Source organism: Paroedura picta, chromosome 8, assembly GCF_049243985.1.
Source record: "Paroedura picta isolate Pp20150507F chromosome 8, Ppicta_v3.0, whole genome shotgun sequence".
Taxonomy (NCBI): domain Eukaryota; kingdom Metazoa; phylum Chordata; class Lepidosauria; order Squamata; family Gekkonidae; genus Paroedura; species Paroedura picta.
In genome coordinates, this window is record NC_135376.1 from 1,192,107 (window position 1) to 1,218,690 (window position 26,584).

General features: G+C 54.8%; 1 protein-coding gene across 2 annotated transcripts in view; it reads right to left on the minus strand.

The window, feature by feature from the left end:
- Window positions 1-26,330, minus strand: part of LOC143842793 (interleukin-1 receptor accessory protein-like) — a 54,629-nt gene extending 28,299 nt beyond the window's left edge. The window contains exons 1-2 of one of the 2 annotated variants that reach the window (XM_077347997.1): window positions 26,181-26,330; window positions 4,343-4,404 (exon numbers count right to left, since the gene is read on the minus strand). In XM_077347997.1, coding sequence (XP_077204112.1) covers window positions 4,343-4,403 — 61 coding nt within the window. In that variant the 5' untranslated portion in view covers window position 4,404; window positions 26,181-26,330. Of the gene's footprint in view, window positions 1-4,342; window positions 4,405-25,677; window positions 25,915-26,180 lie in introns of those variants that run through there. The other variant, XM_077347998.1, reaches the window with a different exon arrangement.
- Window positions 26,331-26,584: the final 254 nt, after the last annotated feature.

Here is a 26,584-nt window from a genome sequence, read left to right on the forward strand (position 1 = left end):
CTCACAGGGTGTCCGGTGTGGGGTGAGGAAGGGAAAGGTGTTTTTCAGCTGCTTTGAGATTTCTTCAGGTCATGAAAAGCAGAGTACCTGTTGTGTCTCTAGACCTGGCCAGGACCGAGCTTGAGGTCCGAGGAAGGATCGTAGCTAACAATGGAACTGACCAATGAGCAGCTAGATCTCGTCTGCCAGATCCAGTCAGTTTAAACTGAAATTGGCCAATAGCATGGACTGGCCGGAAGATCCAATGTTTGCTTAGGCACATAAGTTGTGATTTCTTTCTTTTTTTTGGGGGGGGGGGGGGTCAGTTCCATTTCTTCTTGCACCATGCTGGGGTCCTAAGAAAGTTCTCACATCACTCCCAGGGTCCGTGAGCACCTCCGAACCCATGGATGTTAACCGTCCAAAAGCCAGCTCTTCTTCTGCAAAGCAAGGAATGCGCGGCCCCCAACGGCCCCCGCTGCAGGACCAGAGGAAGGCAGAAAGCCTCCAGGTGCCCTGGGCCAATCTGGCACGGCGGAAAACGCCTTCCTGACCCCCAGAGCAGCCACCACGAGAGCCCAGCACTGGCCCATCTCTTCCCTTCACGGACTCCGCAGGAGGGCAGAACGCAGAGGCAGGACGGCCCCTCAGTTGCCAGGGGAAACACGGCCGGCTGGCAGCAGCGGGTCAGGCCCTTGGCAACCGTGAGCAGCGCCCGCTTCCGAGCCAGGGACACCCCCCCCTCCCTCCCTCCCTCCCTCCCTCCCTTAAGACACCTGCACCGCTCACTCCCTGCTAATGCTGCAAAGCGCAGGTCCCAAACTGACTGGCAGCAAAGGGCTGTTCCCCAGAGAGTGCATTGCCCTTGCAAAATGCACCAGTTCACAGCTGGTCAAAAGGGCTGGGAGGACCCTCTCCCTCCCCTCCTCACGGCAGCAACGGCAGGAAAAATGGGATCTGGTTTCCCCAAAAAGGGGGAGAAGAACTTGAAACATTTTGCCCCTCCTGGGGGGGTTCTGGGCAGAGGGCTGCAAAGCGAACCGTTGAGTGTTGACTCCCAAGCAGAAAGCAAGCTGCCCCAGGGCACTGGCAACAGATGGGCATAATTCACAAGGCGGGTGAAGCCGAGACAGCTCTCATCCCCACCTCTCCAAAGGGACACTGCAGAGCTGGGGAAAGGGCAGAGGAGGCTGAGGATGCAGGGATTGGAGCCCCTCCCCAGGAGGGAAGAGTCAGGAGGGACAAAAGGAGATCCAAATGCATAATCTGCCGCCAGGGGATGTGGTGAGGGCCTCAGTAATAAGCAGCTTGAAAAGAGGAACAGACAGATTCATGGAGGGAATTTCGAGAGTCTTTAGGGGGGGGGGACCAAATTGGCCCATGCGGGACTGGTGAGTTGGGGGGGGGGGGGAGTGGAGGATCTTAGGCTGCCTGGAGTTTGTTGTTGCTTTATCTGTATTTTACTGGGAATTTTCATTGCAAACCGCCATGAGCTGGCTTGGTCCGCGGTGGAGGTGAAGATATCAAATATCAAAAAATAAATAAATAAAATAAAAAATAAGGTTAGACTTTAAGGTGCTCTGGACTCTTCTTCAGATACAGCTAGAATGTGAATCCACCTCCCCTATCTTGGATTTCAGAGGCTGGAGGACAGTAGCAGGGGAATAGCCACATCAGCTGTGATGGGACGAGGTGTGATATGCAGAGGGCGAGTAGGTGTGGAGAAACCAGCATTGGTCATGAGATAGGAGACCCAGGTCTAGATTCGGTCCAGGAGGATGCATTGTCTTGAGCTTCATTATCAGCCTCTCTTTCTAATCTCCCTTTGAAATTCCCTTGTAAAAGAACTGCTGCCCTTAGGCTGGCACATATATGTCCTGAAAGGCGGTTGTAAGCCACTTTGAGACTCCTGGAAAAGAAAAGTGGTATATAAAACCAACCCTTCTTCATCATCTCCATTTCAGAAAGGGCCAGGCAGCGGCTAACCCTCTGGATGGGATTTTCAGCCTATTCCAGCCAGCCAGCTAGGAGGTCAGAACCCCAGGCACCCCAGTCAACAGCCTTCCCTCACCACAGCTACACTGCTTCTGAACCTGCAGGCTCCATTTTGCCACTGCAGCCAGACTGCCAGACGAAGAAATCCCCATCACTTCCTAAATTCTTTTAAAAGCTTCCGAAGTGGCAATCCGTCCCCACCTCTCACAGCAATGCAATGAATCACGGTTATTTCTGACCATCCTTTAAGGATTGCTAAGCTACCTCAGGGTGGGGGGGGGAAAGGGGGGGCTCAGATCTGAGCAAGGAAGCAGCCAGAAGAAGTCCCGAGGGCAGGGTGACAGAAGACGGAGGGCAGGAAGAGAGAGGATGTGGTCACTCCTTGAGAGTGTCTTCAAGAGAGCAAGGAGCCCCTGGGAAAGTTAGACAGAGGAGGAAGGAGGAAATTGAGAACACAAAAACCAGCACTACAAAACAAGCTATTTCCCCGGCAGCCTCTTAAGGCTTTGAGTCACCGAGTGACAGGAGGGGCTCTTCCGGCAATATAAAGCCCTCGACATGCAAACAGCCCAGTCAACGCATTTTGGGGGGTGGGGGGGCGTGGCGGGTGGGAGACGGTGTCTCTTCTCCAGGAAGACATACGGGGATGTCCTTCTCTGCACCGCACTTGCCGTGAGGAAGGCATGTATCACACACCCACAACTCCTCATGTGCAGAGGGGCTCCTACCCAAAAGGCTGGGGAAGGGTCTAATCCGGTTCTCTGCAGGGGCTTCCAGTCAAAGCAGACCATGACCTGGGCAGGCACATCTTGTACACAGGACTTCATATTTCACGTAGCATTCTGCCTGTCGGCTTAAAATCCACTTTACCTTAATCTTAGAAAACTGTAATCATTATGTTTCAAGTTTTAAGAAATGTTAGAAGACCTGATTTTTCTCATATGCATTTATTCTGGATCCACATAGTGAATCTCCCTTATTTCTTTTTAAATGTTAAATCCTTGCCTAATGAAGGGTGATACTTTATTTAAAATAGAAGATATATGAAATCAGGGCTCTGTGCTCGGTCCAGTACTTTTTAACATATTTATTAATGATCTAGATGAGGGGGTGAAGGGACTACTCATCAAGTTTGCAGATGACACCAAATTGGGAGGACTGGCAAATACTCCGGAAGATAGAGACAGAGTTCAACGAGATCTGAACACAATGGGAAAATGGGCAAATGAGAACAAGATGCAATTTAATAAAGATAAGTGTAAAGTTCTGCATCTGGGTCAGAAAAATGAAAAGCATGCCTACTGGATGGGGGATACGCTTCTAGGTAGCACTGTGTGTGAACGAGACCTTGGGGTACTTGTAGATTGTAAACTAAACATGAGCAGGCAGTGTGATGCAGCAACTTCAAGTACAACGATATAGGCTAGATATCAGGAAAAAGTTTTTCACAGTCAGCGTAGTTCAGCAGTGGAATAGGCTGCCTAAGGAGGTGGTGAGCTCCCCCTCACTGGCAGTCTTCAAGCAAAGGTTGGATATACACTTTTCTTGGATGCTTTAGGATGCTTAGGGCTGATCCTGCGTTGAGCAGGGGGTTGGACTAGATGGCCTGTATGGCCCCTTCCCACTCTAGGATTCTAAATCATTAATTCAAAGGAGTTCTCTGTCCAGTCTGCTGGCCAAACACATTGCCGTCTGGCCAATAATATTCCCTGTGCCACAAGAGTCAAGCGGACTAATCAGAGCCCCTGGTGCTGCAGACTGTCTGATGGGGCTTTAACACTCCAATTCAGCCTGCATCTCTAGACTGGGAGCAAATAAAATAATCTGTCACATGTCCTTGTGCAAAGAACCATAGAATCATAGAGTTGGGAGGGGCCATAGAGGCCAAAGAGGTTCTTGCAAAGAAGAAATTCCATCATCTTGTGGGCAGGAAACGTGGGGGGGGGGTGAAGAGGCCACCCATATCCTGGCTGCAATGTTTTATCAAGTCCCCCCCCCACAACCCCCCCCCACACACACAGCAGTTCCTCAAAGTGACCCATGGGTGCATGAGGGCAGGAGGATGAGCATGGGGGTGAGGGGGGTAGGGCCCCTAAGGGGACGCCACAGGCACCTCTCCCTCCCTCCGATCCTTGGGCTGTGGTGGGAGCGGATGAAAAAACAACCTTTAAAAGTCAATCAAACCTTCAACGGCCAGTCAAAAGCCTTGCTGGGCGAAAGCCCCACCCCCTTCCAAACTACCTGGCAGGCACCCAAGAAAGTGTTGGTGGGCACAGGGCACCCACAGGCACTACGTGCAGGGAGGGGGGGCTCATGACCTAAGTATCCCACCGCCCCCCAGCCCAAGCCACGCTGGCCTCTCACTCACCGGAAGGACTTCCCAAGTCAGCAACGCCCAGAGCAACCAGCAGGAAGCAGCAGACTTTCATCCTGCGGAGACAGAACAATCAGAAAAGGAGGATGGTTCATTCTGCTTGGGGCTTTGGACCCGGGGTCTTCCTCTGCCTCCACGGGGCTCCAAGGGCTCCCACCGTGCCTGTTTGCCCTCTGCAGCAGCAAGGAGAGACGCTTACGGGGGAGAGCCTCAGAGGAGCCAGGGCCAAAGGCCCAGCCCCCTTTCGGACCACCTTTGTGATCCGCTTTAGTGGCAGGTTGCTAATGGACTCCTGGGTGGCAGTTCAGGCACAACCATTTTAGCCACCGGCTGCTAACGGGTTTTATGCCTCTGTTCCTACAGACCCCCCGTTGGCCGAGCCCTTTTGCGGGAAAGTGCTCTGTTTCATTTTCACCTCTTCGTTGCGCCTCTGGACCGCTGTGGTGTGCTGTTTAAGATGTCCAAAGTGCTTCCTCTAATGCCACCCCCCTCCCCCCGTACATGCTCGTTTTTGCTGCACGATCTTTCTCACCCATCCCCCCTCCCCCCCAAGTTGAGTGCTTTACCCTTAAATCATTCTAGCCCTTCAGTTTTACACAGGCACGATTGTGGTGGCTTGATCTTGCTGAGACACTATCTTGCTTTAGCACTATAGCACAAAACGCAGAACATTTTTTTCTGGGGGGGGGGAGGTGAGGAAGATCAGGTGGGAGGGGGGAAAGCAGCACAGACTGAAATGGCCCCAGCGCTTCAGAGGCAGCGCTTGGCTAGTGGGGTGAGGTCTGCCGTAAGAAACCCCCTCCGCTGTATCGCTTTACTCGGAACCAGGCCAACAACGGATCCGATCCTGATCAGAACAGTCCTTTGAAAGGGGCCCAAATCCGTCTGCTGCACTTTTACAGAATCCTGACGCTTAAAGTCTGCAGCAGGGGTAGTCAAACTGCGGCCCTCCAGATGTCCATGGCCTACAATTCCCATGAGCCCCTGCCAGCGAATGCTGGCAGGGGGCTCCTGGGAATTGTAGTCCATGGACATCTGGAGGGCCGCAGTTTGACTACCCCTGGTCTACAGGATCACATGGCCTACCCCAGCACAGGATGCTGGCCCACCACTGAGCCCACCACTGAGCCCACCAAATCCAGACCACCTGCCTGGGTAGAAAGTGGCAAAGTGTGCCAAAATAATGAGCCAGAGAACCGGTCGGCTCCAACAGTGTGACTGGATTGAATCAATTCCCGAGAGGGGCAGCCAATTTGTTTTTTAAAAGTAACAAAAATCTATAAAAGAGTAAACGTAGTGTAAAAATTAAACATTAATAAAACAGGTCAATCAAGAGATTAAAACTATACAGCAGCTATACTTAAGTTGTCTGATCTTAATTAAAATTGCACAGTACTTTGCAACCTGGAAGGGGTGCGTGTGTGTGTGTGTGTGTGTGTATGTTTGTGTGCTATCTACCATAAGGAGCTTTTTAATTCAACCCTCTTCATCCTCAGCATTCCTATATCTAGTCAGAGGCTCAATAATCTCAGCACAAGGTTCCCTATAAAAAGGGCATCTGATAAAAACATGGTTAATGGTTTCCGGTTCCTTAGGTTTGCATGGACACATTCTCTTCTCCCCAGGGATCGTATTAAATTTTCCTTCTAGAATAGCAGAGGGGAGGGCTGGGCATCTGGCAAGTTTGTATGGCCTTCTGTGACTATTTCCAGCTGACAGAGATAGGGAGCGGGTGTTAATACATACCTGCTAGGGAAAGGCACATTAAATGAATGGAAGCTAGAAAGGTCCTTTTGATGCTCAATACCTGTGACCCTCCAATTTATATTTTGTCTAGCTTCATCATGGCCTAAATGCAGAACCACTAAGTCTAGGCTATTAAGTTTGTTTTCAATAGCTTTGATCCACTTTGATTTAAAGGCATCAACTAGTAAACTGATTTTTAGCCATGTCTAAAAAGAGGACAGGCAGATCCTTCATTGCAGCTTTTACATGTATCAATGAGTTAGGGACACATTTTGGAAGTTGGAGAGCTGCTCTAAGGAACTTTGATTGTGCTCGCTCTGTGGGTTGGTGGGCCTAAGAATGTTCCATGCAGCACCTGTTGGAAGGGACCTCCAGAGTCACCTAGTCCAACCCCTGCACCATGCAGGTATTCACAACTACCTGCCCAACCACAGTGCCCCCAAATTTCATGTCAAGCGATTTCCGCACTGAAAATCTCCAGAATCCAGCCTGGCCTGGAGGAAATTCACCTTCTATCCCACAGTGGCGGTCTGCAATTCCCTGGGTGTGCAAGGAAGGGCCACAAGGGACAAAACCCTGGCACATCCCTTCCTGCCCCTCACTCACAATCTGCCTAAATTCACAGAATCAGCCTCTCCGTCAGATGGCTCTCCAGCCTCTGTTTAAAAATCTCCAAAGATGGAGAACCCATCACCACCCAACTAAGCCTTTTCCACTGAGGAACTGCTCTCACTATCAGGAACTCCTTCCGGATGTTCAGCCAAAAAATTTTTTTGAATCAATTTCAACCCAATTTCAGTTTCTGTGTGCAGGCCGTCACTTTCCAAAAGTAAATATTAGCTCCTGCACGCAGTTCTAGCTTTGATTCAAGCAGAGTATACAGTTTTGCCCGAACACTGGCCTGGCCTGCCCAATCCACATAACGTGGCCTTACACTGAATCAGGCCTCTTAGTCCGGAGAGACCTCTCTGCAGGGCCCAGGGAGAGACCTTTCTCATCCCCTGACGTTTGCAGGACATTCACTCATAGGACCTCCACCAGGCAGATGCGACTGGGAGGTTCACACACACACTCACTCACAAAATGCTACCTGACCCCCTGGAGATTGTCCCCGGGCCCTTCTGCAGGCCCAGAAGATGCTTGGCCTCTGAGTCACAGCCCCTCCACAAAAGCTAAGAGAGACCCAGGCCAGGCTGGTTCCTGCAGCTACGAGCAGCAAAGGAGACCCGTCATTACAATGGCAGCCACAGAGCTCACAGCACTCCTGAAGGGCAACCCGGCCCTTCAGAGGGGACACAGCACTGCCTACAAAAGGGCCCCGGTAGCATCACCAGCCCAGAGCTTGCAGCCTGATGGGAGCATGCATTTGCCAGCCATCACCTTCTGCCTCAGGAAACAGGGAGGAGTCCAGGGCAGGGTACGGTGCCCTTGGCAGCCGCTCATCCGCCCAGGAGGCCCCCTTGGCAGCAGCAGCCTGGAGCCGCACAGGAACTTGCACTGCCGGTGCCCATTCGAGGATTCCAGCTGTTCTCTTCTGCTCAGGAGGCGAGCTGCTCTGCTCAGTAGGGGGGAAATTAAGAGGCAACACTGGTGTAGCGCTTCCCTATTTGGTGCCAGAGGCATGTGGGTGGGTGGAGCTTGGTGGTACAGGGGGTGGGGCCTATGGAGAGAAGCATGTCCATGAGCCAGCCCCCTTCCCCAGCCCCCATCGAAGGGCCATCGCAGGACGCATCCCTGAAGTCAACCGGAGTTCCAGGACACCTTAAAAGCCTACGGAGTCCGTCCTTGAGTGAGCTTCCTGGAGCATGACCTCCTCACATCAGACAGGCTCAAGGCAGATTGCAAAACATGGAAAGCAAACTGGACATTGTGGCCCTCCAATAAACAATGCAATAAAACTAGGGTTGCATGATGGGAACACAATGCAGCTGGAAGCCAAGGCATGATGAGCCGTAATGAAGAAAGGGGGCTACACAAGGTCCAGGGCACTGCAACGAGGAAGAACACCTTGAAGACTAGCAAAGATTGTGGTAGGGTCACCAATCACTTATCCCAAAACAGGTAGAACATGTGTCTTTCTTGCCTTCTATCTTGAAGACTGGAGTGATTTCAGTGGCCAAATGGCAACAGCAGGTGACTGACCACAGCAGGCGTGATTGGATTTGGAGACACACACAGAGGGGAGAGACCAGCATTGGTCATGAGACAGGAAACCTAGATCTGGATTCAGTCCAGGAGGATGTATTGTCTTGAGCGTCATTATCAGTCTTGCTAACCTCCCTCTGGAATTCCTTTCTAAGAGAACTGCTACTCTTAGGTCAGCAACTGAATGTCCCACCTAGAAGGTTGAAATGCTGCCCTGCTGTTTTTCAAATGCGGTAGTTTCTAATGTCAGACTTAATGTCAGAGTTTGGGAGGGACCGATGGAGAGGCTGGAAGGGCACTGCTGACACATGATGCCATAAGCCACACTGCAAACGAACCTAAAATGCAGAGACTGAGGACCTGCAGTCAACAGGGCAAGGGATGCTGCAAAAGGCAGAAGTGACCCTTGCAGAAGTGACTCCCTGCACCTTCCCGTTATTCTTCTGTTTACTTATCTGGAAAATAGCTATGCTGCTTCTCCAGAGTCCGGCTTCAGTGCATCCTAAAACTGTGAGGCATTTGATTCTGCAGAACCAGACAGGACGGAAAGGGGTGTGCTGGAGGGGGGAGGCATTAAAAAGTGATGCCAGTTCAAAGCCAGACTCTGTGAGCTTTGCTCTCTGCAGGCATTAGAGACTCCCCTTTATTGACAGATTAGCACAGCGTAAAACCCACCACCTCGCTCAGGAGGAAACCAGGTCAGAAGACACAATGGGAATGTCACAGGCACAGCTGAAGCATTTAACCTCCTTTATGGATGCTATGCTCCTCCTTTCTAGGTGGTGTAAGTGCTGGAGCAGTAGCTCCCCGCTGTATCTGCTTATCTTGTTCCGTCTCGCGCCGGGCTTTCTGTTATGCCCACTGGAGTGTTTTTCACGCCCATGATGGATGAGCCCATTACTCCTCGGACTGAACTACGTTTTGAAGCAGACCCTCTTTTTACAGCCCCCCCCCCGCCCTTCACACATCTGTTTCTATTGACTGAATGGATTGCTGCTTAGAGTCACAGAATCCCAGCGCTGGAAGGGACCTCCAGGGCTTCCATGTACCCGGCCAAATGCGCTCTGACCCACAGCAGGACTTGAAGGGCCCCGCTCCGCTGGTCTGGACTGCCCCGTCAGCCTGATCTTGGGATAACTTGGGAGCGCATGCAGGATCGGCCCCCGCTAGCTAGCACTGGGCAGGGAAACCCCCGAGGAAGTCCAGGGTTGCTGCTCAGAGGAAAGCAAAGGCAGATCTCCACTGGCGGATCCTGGAAGCTAAGAGGGACCCTGCCCTGGGGGTCTTCCCACTTGATCCTTGTGGGTTCGGGCAATATCTAAAAGGCAACCGGAGCCCTGAGAGGTTCTCCTGCGTGGCCCTTTCCAAGGACTCAGCACGCTTTCGGAGGGGGGAGGGGGGAGACACACACACAATGAGCGCCGTGGGTAAATTATTTGGGCACTTTAAGGTCCATCCATTTCCCAGACATTTGCCAGAGCCTTCCGGCTTATCTTGATTTCTATTTTTCATTTGCTGCCAGTTCTGCTCCCGAATGACCCGCAGACTCCAGGACCGAAAGTGATTTCTCCGGCCAGCGACACAAAAGCGCCCGTGGCAACAACAGCCTGGCAACCAGCCTGCAGCCTCCACACCGGCCCCTCCTCACACAGCCTGGGGCACCTCTGGCGGAAGCAGCATCCGGACTCGGCAGGCACACAAAGGGCAAAAGCCCAAGCCCACCAAGTTCCAGCCAATGTGGCCCTCAATATCTGGGCAGGCCTCTTACCCGAGAACTAAAGCACGACCCCCCGTGGGGCTCCTCAGAAATCACCTCTCAGATTCTCTGCTTCACTCTCGTGCCCCATGACGAGGTCAGCACAGAGGGCTGAAAGAGGGGGCCGAGCCAGAGCCAGGGAGAAGAGCTCGATCCACTAGCAACCAGCTGTGGGAAGCAAAGGCAACCTCCCCAATCAGGAACAGTCTGTGCAGCACCAGGAGGCAAGATCAGGAGATCTCAGGGTCTCCCTGCCCTGTGGCTGGCCTTCCAGAGGAACTGGCTGGCCCCTGGGTGAGGCAGGAGGCTGGACCCTCCCTGGCCTGGCCCAGCAAGGATCTTCTGGTGTTCTTAGCTTAGAAGGTTACCCGGTTCTAGCAACGGGAGGCAATTCCCATCCTCACTGCTAGACCCCACTGTTTAAGAGTCAAGGACATGTTGTGAGATAGTCACAGAATCACAGAATCCTAGAGTGGGAAGGGGCCACACAGGCCACCTAGCCCAACCCCCTGCTCAACGCAGGATCTGCCCAAAGCATTCTAAGGCATCCAAATACCACAGCCTTGGTTTAGTCAATTTATGGGAAGACAAGATTCACTGGAATAAATCATAACGCCAGGAAAGCTAGGAGAGAACCAGGAAGACCCCAAAGGAGATGGGAGGACTCTGTCCTGGAAGCCATGGGCCCCCCCCCCTCCTTGGCAAGACCTGAGCAAGGCTGTGGATGAGAGGTCGTTTTGGAAGGCACTGATTCAGAGGCTCACCATAAGGTGATGGATGGACGTCACTTTGGGGCCCCATTTGGGAGAAGAGGGCTAAGTCAAATCGGCTCTCCATCCAGGACTGTCCCTGATCCCCCTCCCCTCCCCAATTCAATTTCCACTGCCTTCAGCAGCAGGAGCAGAGAGGTTAGGAATACCCTGCTGAATTGGGGGGGCTGCACTTGGTTCAGCACATCACAAGCTCTGCTAAGTGGCGCCAGTGGGGCAGACTGTGGCTTTCAAGCCAGCAAGGCCTCTTCTGCAGCCTCCCTACAGCACAGGACCCCCCCCCATCCCCTCCCCTCCCCTCCCCTGCCAAGAACCTCCCTGGTGCTCCAAAACAGGCCCATCGCAAAGCACTTCCCGAGAGCGAAGGCGGCACTCTTGCTCAAGGCAGCAAAAATAAAGGGACCGGTGGTTGCGTGCACGGGGGGGGGGGGGATTTTTGAAAAGCGTCTAACTAGGTATGGGAGGGGGGCACAAGCACAGCTGCAACCCCTCCCCGACACTCAAGCCTCTAATGGATGTTCAGAAAGGGCCCTTCAGCCCTTCAGGAAACATTTTCTTCTTTTAGTGTCTGGAGCGGCCAAAGAAAAGAAAAGAAAGGGGACAAGAGAGAAGATTACTTTGCGCCAGCCATCTGGCCGCCTCCACCGAGTGAGCGGGACGCTGAAGCGCCTTCCCCTCCGTCGGGTGGCTCTAGATGGTCCTGGTGCTCCCCTGGGGGCTTTTCAGGACCTCTGCAGGTGCCTCAGGCGCACACCTCCTGGCTCCGGAGGAACAGAACTCGGACAGCCGCCAATCTGGTGCATCCCAAAGGGAGCCAGAGAGAAACGGGCCTTCCGGGAAGAGAAGGACATGGAGCTCCCCAACATGGAGCACAGCTGCCTCACCAACAGCGTCAGACTAGAGCCCTCGAGTGGAGACCCCCAACCCAGTGCCCATTGGAGACGGGGGACTTACCTGCAGCTCCCCGCCCTTGCCAAGCTGCCCTCTTCTCCCAGCTCTTTTTGGCCCCATCCTTTTCTGCTTTTCCCTTTGACGTCTTTCACCTCCCGTCCTTCTCCTGCCTATCTCCCCCCCCCCCCAAGAGCCCTGTTGGATCAGACCGAGGGTTCTGCTCACACAGCTTTCAGCCCACGGCCTCTCGGAAGCCCCATCAAGCTCGCTCCGAGGTGAGACCGCCTGCCCCTTGCAGCCTAAGTTGGGTCGGCCCTGGTTGGTGCTTGGGCGGGAGACCCCCAAGGGTGCGGAGGGAGAACACACCTTGCCCTGGAGGCCCATCAGGGGCGGCCAGAAGCATTTCCCCTCTGCTCTAATCAAGCCCTCTACAATGCGCACAATACCTTGCCATCCTGTACAAGCACTCTCTATGGTAGCCCTCCCATCTTCCGACTGGGGTAAAAAGATGCCGAGATCTCCCTTCTGGTGTGCCCCTGACCAAGGGAGCTTTGACCACCTAGAGCAGGGGTAGCCAACCTGTGGTCCTCCAGATGTCCATGGACTACAATTCCCATGAGCCCCTGCCAGCATTTGTAGTCCATGGACATCTGGAGGACCACAGGCTGACTACCCCTGATCTAGAAGATAGATCAGGGGAGTAGCCAAAGAAAGTAACTCTCAAAAGCTTAACCCCCCCTCCCAATTCTGCTTTAAGGTTCTCCTGAACTTGAACCTCACTCTTCTACTGCACACAAACCCAGCCACCCTCTGAAATGATCCCCAGGGCAAGGCAGTTCCATGGTGTCAGCCAGAAAGGCATTCCAACTGAGCCTGCAACGTGTCTGTGTGGGAAGTTTCTTCTCAGTTATGGATTAAGGTCCTCCCCAACGTCCTGCTGTCTGGCCAACGGAGGGTCGTGGCTTGGTTGAGCCCACCCGTCTCCCGTTGGGTCTCCCCCCCCCCCCAACACAGTGGCAGAGGGGAGAGCTGAGTTTGGGAGGCAAGCTCTACCTTGCCCTCCACAAGCCCAGTCTAGAGCTCAGCTCAGCTTGCTGCCCAACGCGGCCTACCTGTGCCTCTCCTCCTGGCCTCCTGGATGCTGCCCCCCCCCCCGTGCAGAGAGGAGACCCCAAAGGCCGCGCACAGGCATCTTCACCCCAGGCAGCTAGAGGGGCAGTCAAAACAGCATTATTTTCACAATGTGTTTCTGCCACCCACTTATGGCGTGTGGGTTCTTATGCATCAATGTGGGCGGCCTCTTTCGGTTATTTAGATCGGTTTCTTGCATTTTTATACGTTTTCCCACAATATGCTATTTTGTAACCATATATTTTTTAAAGCAACAGACGTAACAAAAAAAGATCAAAGTTTATACAAAGATTACACATAACATTTTAAGCAACATTATACATTATGTGGTAGTATTTTTGAGCAGGGTATAAATGCCAACTCTTCTTTTCCTGCCTTAAAGGCTCAGCTGCGACCTGAAGGCACTGCTCATCCCGCCCCATTGTCAGCCCCATGTCATGTACCCTACGGGGGGGGGGGGAGGTTGATTTGAGGCCTTTGAAGGGACCGGATGAGCCCCACCTTGCCGCATTCCCACATCCTTCTGTCTATGGCAGGGGTAGTCAAACTGTGGCCCTCCAGATGTCCATGGACTACAATTCCCAGGAGCCCCTGCCAGCGAATGCTGGCAGGGGCTCCTGGGAATCGTAGTCCATGGACATCTGGAGGGCCACAGTTTGACTACCCCTGGTCTACGGCCCCTGTTGTCTTAGAGGCAGGAAAACCTTGAGCATGAACCCCCAGAATCCCCTGAAGAAGTCAACACCCAAAGATCCGTGAGGAGGGCACGTGCGGCTCCAGCCCGGGGAGACACCCTTAGCCGAGGAGACACCTGGATCGCCTCCCTCTCCCACCCACCCACCCGCCTCTGCTAGTGGAGCCGCCCCTCTCCCCGCTGCCTCTGGAGGATTCCATCACGCCTGCCTCATTCCGCTCCCGGTGACGGAGCTCCTTGCCTGCGTCTTCCAGCCGTGGGGCAGACAAATGTTTCGGCTGTCAGATTCCTTTCAGAACCAACTTCCCAAGCAATACATCAGCGCTTCGGCTGGGCAGCCTCCAAAGCCAACCACTTTGGGACGGCCGCTAATTTTTTCTCAAGGAGACAAGACAAGCCGCGCTCAAGCATGCCTCAGGGCTGGACCACGCAGCAGCATCCCTGGTCAGCCAGGCACTGGATGCCCATGCACTTTGGGGCGGGGGGTGGGGGAGGATAACAGGGGGAGCAGCTGAGTGGACCGATGTCAACCATGTGCTTAAATAAGCTGCCACATCAGAAGCGCACCCTCCTTCCTTGCGCCCAGGGGGCAGATCTCGTAGCTCCCCACTCGCAAGCTGCAATGCTGCATCCGTCTGCATTCTGCGCACACTGAGGCTTCCTTAATCCATCCAGCCTGCTGGAGCGGTTAAGAGCAGCGCCTTCTAATATGGCAGTCAGTGTTCGATCCCCCACTCCTCCACATGCAGCCAGCTGGCTGACCTTGGGCCACCCACAGTTCTGTTAGTCCTGCCGGAGCTCTCTCAGTCCCACCCGTCTCATAGGGAGAGGAAGAAAAGGAGATGGTATGCCACTTGGAGAGCCCTTCGAGCAGGGAAACGCAGGGTATGAAAACCCAACTCCTCTTCTTCCTGTGGGGAGAGGGAGGGAAAGGTGTCCGGAAGCCACTTGGGGGCTCCCTCCAGGTAGTGGAAAGTGGGGGCTACAAAACCACCTCTTCTTTTTCTATATCCACTGGGATGCTCCATCTCTCATGGGAAAGGCGAGCACGGCCATTCACCGGCATCTGGGGCTTCCCATTTTCCACTTTGGACCCCTCCCTCCCTCCGCGGAAGAGCCTGAAGAATGCGGCCCTTGCCCTGCAGCTGCTTCGCCAGCCAAACACTGACCCCGGCAGAGGCAGAGGGCATTAACATGTACTGGGGAGGGGGAGCTGATGCGTTCTTTGTGTGCGACTGGATTCTGCTTACACCGCACCTGATCCAGAGCGGATTCTGATACTGCTTCCTCTCCGTCAAAAAGTCAGCATCAGACAGCATCAGACGGACTGAGCTCGGAGACAACCCGTTCTCGGAGGACGATTCCCCCTTTGCAGTCGGATGTGTAAATGACCGGGCTGAGAGTCAATACCAGCGGCAGGGCCTTCATCAAACCGGAGAATCTGCCTGAATCACGCAGCCGCCGTGCAAAATTACACTGCTCTCAAGAACACAGATGGGCCTCATTTCCTCCCTTTCAGAAAAGCAGGGGCCGGTCCAAGATACAGAAGGGACAGAGACACAGCCGCCAGGGTCCCCACAGCAACACCAGGGTGTCAATCCTGACACAGGGAGGTCCCACATTCGGCCCATCCTCCAGCAGCTGTGCTGGCTTCCAGTCAAAATTCCAGATCAGGCCTAAGGTTCTGGTCATCAACTTTAAGGCCACACGTGGTCTGGGGCCAGGGGACCCGAGGGATCGCCTTTCTGCCCACCCCACCCCCCAAAGAGCCTTACGCTCCACTACCTCCAACTAGCTGGTGGTCCCTGGCCCCAAGGAAGCTTGCTTGACCTCCACCAGGGCGATAGCTTTCCCCATCCTGGCCCCCACCTGGTGGAAGGAGCTCCCAGGAGAGATCAGGGCCCTGACAGAACCTGAACCTTTCCACAGGGCCTGCAAAAGCGAGCTCCTCTGGCAGTCATTTGGTTGAGGTCGCCCTGAACCCACCACTTCCCACTGGCCCCAAGCCTCACCCCGATGGTAACCACTGCTGATCCGGCCGCCCCCGCACAGGGCCATCCGTATGCGCTAGTTGACTTAGTCTGCTCCCCACTGTTCTGCCGTTCTACTATGTCGTCTACTGTTACCACTGCCTTACTCTTGTCATAAGTATTATCTGTATAATTCCTGCTTTATGTAAACCACCGTGAGCCTTCGGGAAGGGCGGTATATAAACAAACAAATAAAACGGTGCAAAATAGGTCAAATCATTTCAGCACTTAGTTTTTATTTATTCATCTTTCAATTTTTGGATCGCCACTCTCAGCAACAGCCGCCTCGTGGCAGTTTACAAAAATAAAATCAATAATTACACCACAATATGCATAAAATGATCCTGGAGGATCATTGTCCATGGGGTCGCGATGGGTCGGACATGACTTCGCACCTAACAACAACAACAAAATATAAAAAACAATATAAAATACATAACCCCCCAAAATTCCCTGAACGCACTCTGCCAATAAAGGCATTTGCGGGGGAATCTGTGTGTCTGTCCGGATGCTTTGGGGGGGGGGATGCTGGAGAGTTGGCAGATTGGCCAGCTTAACCCGGCCTCTGAGGCTCCAAGGCCCAGTTCTGGGTCCCGATTACGGCTTGCCGACCTGCCCACCTCTCTGGCGCTGCTCCCTGATGCAGCAGGTTGGGGACAGATCAGAGACGTGCATGGGGGTGGGGGGGGGGTGCCTGTCCCCAGTCAACCTGATGGCAGCTCGAGGTCACCCTTTGGCCTTTGCTGAGGCAAGCTGTCCATAAAGACCGGCTGCCGCTCGGCCCAGCTAACTGGAGGGGCAGTTTGCCCAACCGAACAGATGGCCCCCGCAGGCCCAGACCAGCTGACCCCGGCCGCGGATGGAGGCAGCAGCCCTCTGCAGCAAATTCAAGATCGCCGAGACCCACTGAGTGGCACAGGGCTCACCTGCCCACTCCCACGGCCGGCCAGGTGCTCCAAGCCCCAGGCAGGAAGGAAGCAAGAACAGGAAGGCTGCAGAGAGCCCAACGGGCTGGCATCCGGACAAGACTCGGCTCCGATGACTCATCAGCTGTACAAAGCCAGCTCTAAGGGGAGCCAGCGAAGAGCATTCATGCCCACTTCTGTCCGGATGCAGCCTCAGAACGACCAAACTCCCCGGGCACTTGAGACAGGGTGCCGAAAACGGATCCTGCCGAGGCCCACGGGTCACCCGGAGCACAAGTCACAAAGCGGAAGGAGATAAGCTTTCAAGCAGCCAGACCCTGACCTGGAGTGACCCCCGGCAGCACAAGACCCAAGCAAGGCCCAGCCAAAGAGGAACGGAGGAATTCACGTCCCCCACTGGAATCTCTAACCAGAGAAGGAGGCATTTACCAGGAGAAAGACGCTTTGTAAGGATGAGAAGGAAATGAATCAATGCAAAGGGCATCAAACGGAAAGCTAGTTTTATTAACTACTAGGGACCCAATCCAACATGTAATCTTTTGTGTCTAAAGTTCCCGAATCTTTGGATTCTGATAAGTTGAGGGGGAGAAAGGGAAAGTCACAGGCAGCCAATCAGAAGAAGAAGAGTTGGTTCTTATATGCCACTTTTCTCTCCCCGAAGGAGTCTCAAAGAGGCTTCCAGTTGCCTTCCCTTCCTCTCCCCACAACAGACACCCTGAGAGGGAGGGGAGGCTGAGAGAGCCCTGACTGGTCAGTCAGAACACCTTTATCAGGGCTGTGGCGAGTCCAAAGTCACCCAGCTGGCTGCATGTGGAGAAGCATGGAATCAAAGTTGGCTGGCCAGATTAGAAGTCCACACTCCTAAGCAATATACCAAGCTGGCTCTCTCAGGATAGAATCACAGAATCATAGAGTTGGAAGGGGCCATACAGGCCATCTAGTCCAACCCCCTGCTCAACGCAGGATTAGCCCTAAGCATCCTAAAGCATCCAAGAAAAGTGTGTATCCAACCTTTGCTTGAAGACTTCCAGTGAGGGGGAGCTCACCACCTCCTTAGGCAGCCTATTCCACTGCTGAACTACTCTGACTGTGAAATTTTTTCCCTGATATCTAGTCTATATCATAGAATCACAGAATCCTAGAGTTGGAAGGGGCCATACAGGCCATCTAGTCCAACCCCCTGCTCAACGCAGGATCAGCCCTAAGCATCCTAAAGCATCCAAGAAAAGTGTGTATCCAACCTTTGCTTGAAGACTGCCAGTGAGGGGGAGCTCACCACCTCCTTAGGCAGCCTATTCCACTGCTGAACTACTCTGACTGTGAAAACTTTTTCCTGATATCTAGCCTATATCGTTGTACTTGAAGTTTAAACCCATACCTGCGTGTCCTCTCCTCTGCAGCCAGCAGAAACAGCATCCTGCCCTCCTCCAAGTGACAACCTTTCAAATACTGAAAGAGGGCTATCATGTCCCCTCTCAACCTCCTTTTCTCCAGGCTGAACATTCCCAAATCCCTCAACGTATCTTCATAGGGCTTGGTCCCTTGGATGTTTCCATGTCTCCAATTAATGGCAAAACTTCTCAACACAATTTTCCGTTCATGCTAGAAAATAATTTTGCTCCCGAAATGGCTTTCTCTTCCCATGACCACACACAGAAGACACGAACTCCCTGAGAGCTGGCTGCACATTCCCACTTGAAATGCACGGGAGAGATGCCTGCCTTGGTCATGCGCATGGGCTTCTGCCTTTCCAACTCATTTCAGGAGTGGAGGAGAACATCTGAGTTGGCGGCCAATTCTATCTATAGGAAAACCCGAGGACCAAAAGTTCTCTTCTCGGCAGAAACCTCCAGGGGCAGAACTGCCCTGCAAGCCTCGAGGGGCCCCCTGAAATAGCTGCTAGGCCAGCTGCTTTCACCCGGACCAACAGCCCACATTTGTGGAGGTCCATCTATTTACCTATTTTACTATTTATTTCTTACACCTGAGCACCGCCCTCCAAGTTCCTTCCCTTTCCTGCCTACTGGCCACAATAGAGTCATTATTTATGGATCAGATTTATGTGCCACCATTCCTGGACCTGCTCCAGTCTGCCAGATCCACTGAGTCCCGGGTTGTGTGTGTGTGTGATGCAACAATGGGAGACTAACTCAGAGGAGGCGCAAGATCTTCTGTCCACCTGACTTCAACCAAAAGCCTGGCGGAAGAGCTCTGTCTTACAGGCCCTGCAGAACTGGGTGCATTCGGGCTCGGCTCTTAGCTCTCCTGGGAGCTCATTCCACCAGGCAGGGGCCAGGGCTGAAAAGGCCATGGCCCTGGTCAAGGTCAGTCAAACTTCCCATGGGCCAGGGATCACCAATCTCTTTGTGCCGGCAGAGCAAAGAGCCCTGTGGGGGAAAGACGGTTCCTCAAGAAAACTGAGCTCGGACCACGTATGCCCTTATGGGTTAATCCCAGCACCCTGAAGCTGATCTGGTCCTCAGCTGGCCACCCATGCAGCTGCCTCAGCACCGGCTGGATATGGGCCCTCCAAGATGTTCTAGCAGCTGCATTTTGTACCAGCTGCAATTTCCACATCAAGGCCAAGGGAAGGCCCACGTAGAGCGAATCACAGAGATCCAGCCTCTAGGTGACCATCACATGGATCACTGCAGCCACGTGTTCAGGAGGCAGGTAGGGTACCAGTAGCATTACCTGGCCAAGGTGGGCTGCCCTAGTGCTCCTTGCCTCCACAGTAAGGGAGGCATCCGGAATCATGCCCAGATTACTGGCAGAGCGCAGGATCTCCACTTGTGCTCCGCCCCAGTTTGGGAGACCACGTAGGGCTCTCACGACAAGAGAAGGTCAGAGATGGCTGGGCCCTGCCTATCTCTGTGTGGCCCCCCTGGGCTTCCTTGCGGGCTCCCAGCCAAAGGCTAGCCAGGGCTGCCCATGCTTAGCTCCTGAGATCTGCCGGGATCAGGTGAGCTATCCAGGTGAGGGCTCTTCCCCTATGCCAGACCCCAGATGTGCTTTCTCTTGCCTGTAGTCTGGAAGAGGACTGCTCCCGGGGACCTGGCTTCCACAGCCCAGGGAAGGGACTTGAGCCTAGGACTTCATCTCCCTGCCTCTCCCCCTGGCAGCTTCGCTTCCTTGCATGTCTGAGGCATTTAAGGAAAAGACATTTAACGTCAGTTCTAAAAGAGACAGACAGACGACCGGAGCGGCTCCAAAAACCAGCTTCCATCCCAAACCTTCCTCCACCACCACCACCTGCAGCACTGCCAGTGCAAGAACAAAGCCCAGGCTCATTACGGAAAGACAGACGGGCTCTCCTCAAAACCTCCCCCCCCCCCCACAGAGACAGAGATTGCTTAGCAATGACATACTTCTTGAAGCACAGGCCTTTGTTGTCAACATGGATTTACGCTCCCTGGGAGAGTCTGAAACGGTGGAGTGCTTTAAAGAGCTGCTTTTTTTTTTTAAGGCCTTTTGAAAATATGCATTCATCCCTGGTTATTCTCGCTTCTGTCAATCCCCAGCCCCGACTAAATTTAGGGCGCAAACCCCTGGAGGGAGAAAGTTTTGTCTTGACATGAGAGGGCTAGAGCAGCCAAGCCGGAGGAGAACAGCGGCCCCTCTAGTCCAGCAATTTCCCTCCCGCAATCAAAGGCCACAGGAAATCCCACAAGCAGAACCCACCATCACACCCCCCCACCACCACCCCCAAGCAACTTCCGCCTCAGGACCCACAGGTCCCATGCAGCTGCCAATGACCGGTCTATCTTCCATAAATGGGTCCACCCCCAAGATAAAAGCCAGTGGCCGTGAGCCCATCTTGGGGCAGGGAGTCCCACCAGCCAGCTCCCCAAGACTCACCAGGAGGAGTTGACTAGCAGAGCTCCCTGCCTCACGACTGTTTTATGGAAGACAGGTGTAGTGGCTGAAAAGCAGCTGGAGAACCAGGTTGGCTTCCCCGCTCCTCTTCCACATGCAGCCAGCTGGATGACCTGGGGCTTGTCGCAGTCCTGTTAGAACTGCTCTCACAGAACTGTTCTTTCAGTGCTCTCTCAGCCTCCCCTCCCTCACAGGGTGCCTGTTGTGGGGAGAAGAAAGGGAAGGCGATTGGAAGCCACTTTGAGACTCCTTTGGGTAGAGAAAAGTGGGATATAAGAACCAACTCTTCTTCAACTTCTTCTTCTTCAGTAACATCAGCTTTTTCAGCCTCACCCACCTCACAGGGTGTTTGTTGTGGGGAGAGGAAAGGGAAGGCCATTAGATACAGTATATTAGAAAAAAGTATAATTGTGTATTTTTAACTATTGGTTATGATTTATAAGGGGAAATGAGAATGGATATAAATTTTGTGTAGGAGACTTAGTGATATTTTTCTTATATATTCTTCAACAAATACAGTTGGAAGTTATTATTTCTAAATGTAGTATAATCTATTAACATGTTACTTTTTGAGATGGTTAAATGTATTTTTATGAAATGGATTATAAATAAAATTAGAAATTACAAAAAAGAAGAAAAGAAAAAACCCAGCAGCTGTGGGCCTCAGTCAGTCCGTCCCAGGGGTGAGCCTTCCCCTACACAGCTCCTGCAGGCCTAGGCTGCCGATTGTCCCACTGTGACAGCTCACCTGAGCACACATCCTGAAGCTGTTCCCCCGCACACAGGTGAGACCAGCAACTGCCCATTCACATTACGGGATGGCTGGCCGGGGGCTCTGCAGAGAGACCCCACAAGTCTACTGTTGTGCAAAAGAGAAGTATTCAGGAAGGCACGTGGTCATCAGGGAAAGCCAAGCAGCGGAGGCAAGAATCTGCTCCGGGGATTTTTACAACGGATAAATTTCACCTGGATCGATTGCTTTTGACATCCTTTTGTTTGCTTGCACTGTTTTTCCAATTCTTCAATCCCAGACCGGCGGTAAGATCTGGAATCTCTGACTTTAGCCTGAATGTTTGTCATACTTTCTACTCTGTTCATTTATCAACCGAATAACCTTTCTTGTACCTGTAATCCACCCAGCCTGACCGCTCTACTCCACTGTAGCAAGAATCCTTGCGGTTAGATGCAAGAGGGCTTTTTCATCATGCGTCATAATTTGCATCCTGATGGATGGGATAATTAAGACCACAATAAGAGCCCAGCTGGGTCAGACCAGTGAAGGTCCATCTGGCCCAGTGTCATGTCTCACTCAGGGGCCAGCCAGTTCCCCTGGAGGGCCAACAACAGGGCAGGAAGGCCGAGGCCTTCCTAAGGACATCACGGGAGCCCTGCTGGGTCAGACCAATGGATCAGAGCCACTTTGGTGTTGTGGTTAGGAGTGCGGACTTCTAATCTGGCAAGCCGGGTTTGATTCCCCACTCCTCCTCCACATGCAGCCAGCTGGGTGACCTTGAGCTCGCCACGGCACTGATAAAGCTGTTCTGACCGAGCAGGAATATCAGGGCTCTCCTATCTCACCCAGGGGCCAGCCAGTTTCTCTGCAGGGCCAGCCACAGGGCAGAGAGGCCAAGGCCTTCCCCTGAGAAGACCCTCAGAAGAGTCTTGCTGGGTCACGCCAGGGAGGGTCCATCTAGTCCAGCATCCTGGTTCATACAGGGGCATAGAGAGGGCAAAAGAGGTGTTCAAACTGAAACCGTGCCAGGAAATGTCCCAGAACAGCATGAGTGAAGACACACACACACACACACACACACACCCCAATCATGGTTCTTGGGAAGACGGAGAGTCCCAGCCTTAGAAGATTCACCTCCCCAGCATTACGGAGACACGGCAGGGGCCACGGCGCAGTGGCAGAGCCTCTGCTTGGCACACCAAACTCCCCAAGTTCAATCCTTAGCATAACCAACAAAAGGGTTTTGAGAAACCACCCCGCAAGATCTCAGACAGCCACGTCTAGTCTGAGCAGACCGGGCTGCCTTGGATGGACCAAGGGCCCAGTTCTGCATGAGGCCGCTTCATGCACTGATGGGACAATTAGCTGTTCAGAAATGCATCCAAAGCCCATTGGCCTCCGACACAGGAAGGTCCCCGTCCCACCACACCCCCCCCCCCAAATGAACACAAGCACAGCCTTCTTGGATCAGCCCAGTCCACACTCTGGGCCACACCGCCAGAGCACCCCTGCCAGACACCCAGGAAGAAAGGCCACCCTGGATCAGGTGAAGGGCTCCTCCAGGACACCACTCTAAGCCACACAGCAGCCAAAATTCAAACGCTGCCACGAGGTCCACCAGTGTAGCCGGAAGCCCAGAAGTGCTCCCGCTCTTGCGCCCCCCCCCAGCACCAAGAAGAGAGAGCATCACTGTCCCAAAGTAACAGCTGAGGAAACTTTATTTGCTGTACCTGAGGAAGGCTGCCTGCACACAAAGGCTCATGCCGTGAATACAACTTGGGGGGCCTTGGACTCAGACTTGGGCTTTGCAGCTTCAGGCCAGCATGGCGGCCCACCTGAATCCATGTCCCAGACATAGCAATGCTCCCGCAAATTTCCACTTTCCCCAGGAAGGTGGAAATGCAAACAAGAACAGGTGATGCCTCGAGCATCTCAAGCCCAGCTGGATTCACCAAGCAGGGAAGTTTTCCTCATGCAGCCTCTTCTTATGGGACTGACCTGGCTGGCAAAAAAGGACACGGCTAACTGCATAATAAGTGTGCCGTCCCGTTTATGGGAAGGAAAAGACCGGTCTTCATCGGTTTATTATCGTCCCTAGATGTCTTCGGGCTTCTTTCCTGGAGAGATCTGCCTCAGCAGATTCCAGGCCTGATTTATTACACTTTATACACGCACCCAAAACTGGCAGGCTCAGTACAAAAAAGTAATAAAAATAAAACAGGCCTTGATTGAAGGCTGCCAATTAAGCCAAGGAGAAAACACTGAGATCATGCAGGAAAAGGACTCTGATCAGAGAAACGCAGAGCGTAAACCAGCACCAGGTAGGGAGAAGGCGGCCCTTAATACTGAGTTTCATGGAAACAGAGTTTTCCATCTCCCCCCCTCCTCCATCCTTATCTTTTGCACTTCAAGATATTATCTTCAGATCCCACTGCCAAAGAGTGTAGTGATGGCCACGGGCACAGCAGCTTCACAAGGGAATAGGCAGATGCAAGAGGACAGACCCACCAGAGCCCTGGGAACAAAAGGGAACCTCCACACTCAGACAGTCTGCCTCTGAATCCCAGAGGAACTGGCTGGACCCTGTGAGACAGGAAGCTGGACTAGATGGAACCCCACAGGTGTATCCAGCAGGGCTCTTTTGAGGTCCTTAGAAAGGCCTCTCTGCCCCATGGCTGGCCCTGCAGAGGAACTGGTTGCCCCTGGTGTGAGACGGGAGGCTGGACTGGAGGGACCCTCCCTGGCCTGACCCAGCAGGGCTCTTCTGAGGGTCTTCTCAGGGGAAGGCCTCAGCCTCTCTGCCCTGTGGCTGGCCCTGCAGAGGAACTGGCTGGCCCCTGGGGGAGACGGGAGGCTGGACTGGAGGGACCCTCCCTGGCCTGACCCAGCAGGGCTCTCCTGAGGGTCTTCTCAGGGGAAGGCCTCAGCCTCTCTGCCCTGTGGCTGGCCCTGCAGAGGAACTGGCTGGCCCCTGGGTGAGACGGGAGGCTGGACTGGATGGACCCTCCCTGGTCTTACCCAGCAGGGCTCTCCTGGTGTTCTTAGGAAGGCCTCGGCCTCTCGGTTGCTGGCCCTTCAGGGGAACTGGTTGGCCCCTGGGTGACACACGATGCTGGAGACATAGGCGTTGGTCTGAGCAGGGCTCTTCTGCTGTTCTTATGAGGGCCTCGGTCTCTCTGCCGTGCTGTTGACTGTCCAGAAGGACTGTTTGGACACTGTGTTAGACAGGAGGCTGGACTAGATGGACCCTCCCTGGCCTGACCCAGCAAGGCTCTTCTGAGGGTCTTCTCGGGGGAAGGCCTCGGCCTCTCTGCCCTGTGGCTGGCCCTGCAGAGGAACTGGCTGGCCCCTGGGTGAGACGGGAGGCTGGACTGGAGGGACCCTCCCTGGCCTGACCCAGCAGGGCTCTTCTGGGGGTCTTCTCAGGGGAAGGCCTTGGCCTCCCTGCCCTGTGGCTGGCCCTGCAGAGGAACTGGCTGGCCCCTGGGTGAGATGGGAGGCTGGACTAGAGGGACCCTCCCTGGCCTGACCCAGCAGGGCTCTTCTGAGGGTCTTCTCAGGGGAAGGCCTCGGCCTCTCTGCCCTGTGGCTGGCCCTGCAGAGGAACTGGCTGGCCCCTGGGTGAGACGGGAGGCTGGACTGGAGGGACCCTCCCTGGCCTGACCCAGCAGGGCTCTTCTGAGGGTCTTCTCAGGGGAAGGCCTCGGCCTCCCTGCCCTGTGGCTGGCCCTGCAGAGGAACTGGCTGGCCCCTGGGTGAGACGGGAGGCTGGGCTGGAGGGACCCTCCCTGGCCTTAAAAACAGCATTAGGAAACAGACAACCGAAAAGACCCGTGCAGAAGTCCACTCCCACGAGCTGCTCAAAGGCCTGGGAGAAAATACATGGGGGGGGGGAGGCAGTTTGAGAGATGCCGTCCCCTGGGGCAGACGGTGACCCCTGGCCCTCCTTCCGCCACCCCCAGCAAGGGACGTATGAGCCCAATTCTCTCAAGGCAACAATGTGGAACACGATTCCGACAACCCCAGCCGGTGAGCAGAGGCGGAGAGCCCTTCCCACCGAGCCTGCAAGGGCCACTAAGGGCGCTGGGCACACACGGCGGAAACAAACATTGGTGCGCCTCAACACGGAGGAGGAAGCCACTAAGTCGACTGGGGGATACTTTGCAGGGTTGTCAGCTGCGGATCCCAGAGGCTTCCCCCGACAGATGCTGCGCTCTCACGCCTTCCGGAAGCTGACAGGCATCTTAACAGAACCTCCAGCATCAGTGGCAGTATTCCTAAAAAACTAGGTGCAAGGGGTGCAGGAGGATTACTGGGGGCCTGTCCTGCACTTGGATTCACCAAGGGAGGAGAGCCGGTTACCCCGCCCCGCATTTTACTCCCCGCTTCCCTTCCTCTCCCCCACAACAAACACCTTGTGAGAGAGGTGGAACTGAGAGAGCTCTGAGAGAACGGCTGTAAGCAAGAACAGCTCTCACAGGACTGTGACTGCCCCAGGGACACCCAGCTTGGAGGCGGCCGCGCTTCAGTTCCGCCCCGGCCATCCGCTGCCCGCCCACAGAGCCCAGCGCCGGCCGCGGCGTCAGACCGGGGGATGAGGGCAGAGAGCCTTGCCGGGCCGCCTCACCCACCTCGCAAGGTTGTTGTTGTCGTCGTCGGGAGGAGCCCCCGCTAAGCCGCTTCGGGGGCCTGAACGAGGCCGCGGAGCAAGTCCGCGCGAGCCTCCCCGCCGCCGCCGCCCGGCCCCTTCCGCCGCCGCCCGCCTCGGCTCCTTGCGGGGAGAAGCCGGGAAGGCTGCGCGGAGGGGAGCGCGGAGAGCCGCCTCCAGCCCCGGGCAAGGGGCGCTCGCCGAGGACCCCGCTGCTGCCCTTGGCGCCTCCGGCCGAGCCCCGCCGCGCCCCCAGCCCCGCCAGCGCCGAAGGGGAGCCCACAGCGCAGCGCCGGACCCGCCGCCCGGACCGCCCGCCCGCCCCCGACGACGGCAGCAGCAGCAGCAGCAGCGGCAGCCCCGAAAGTTTCCGGACGCGCTTCCCGGGGAGGCGCCACGAGAACCCGCCCGCCCGGTCGGCCCCTCCCTCCCGAGGCCGCGGCGGTGCCCCCTCCGTCCCTCTCTCCGTCCGTCCGTCCGTCTCACCTGGTCCGCCGAGCCCCGCGACGCCCGGCCGCCCCTGCGCTGCCCGCCTGCCAGCCAGCCTGCCCCGTTCGCCCGCGAGCCCCCTGCCCTTCTCCCGGGAGCCGCGCGCCGATTGGCGCAGGGCCGCCTCTGACGCCAGCTATGCAAACGAGGGGGCGTGGCGAGCGCCCCGCCCACCTATCGCAGCCCCGGCAGGCGGGGCCGCCAAGAGCCGCTCCCCCGCCGAGCCCAGCCGCGGGCTCCCCGAGCATGGGCAGAGGGCGGCGCTGGGAGGGGTCTGCAAACCGCCCAGAGGAGGAAATGGAGGGGGGGGGTCTGTCTGGCAGAAGGCCCTGCTGAGGTCCCCCCCCTCACGCCCCAACCAGACCGGGCGGCCCTATCCAAGGCCACTGGACCCTCCACTG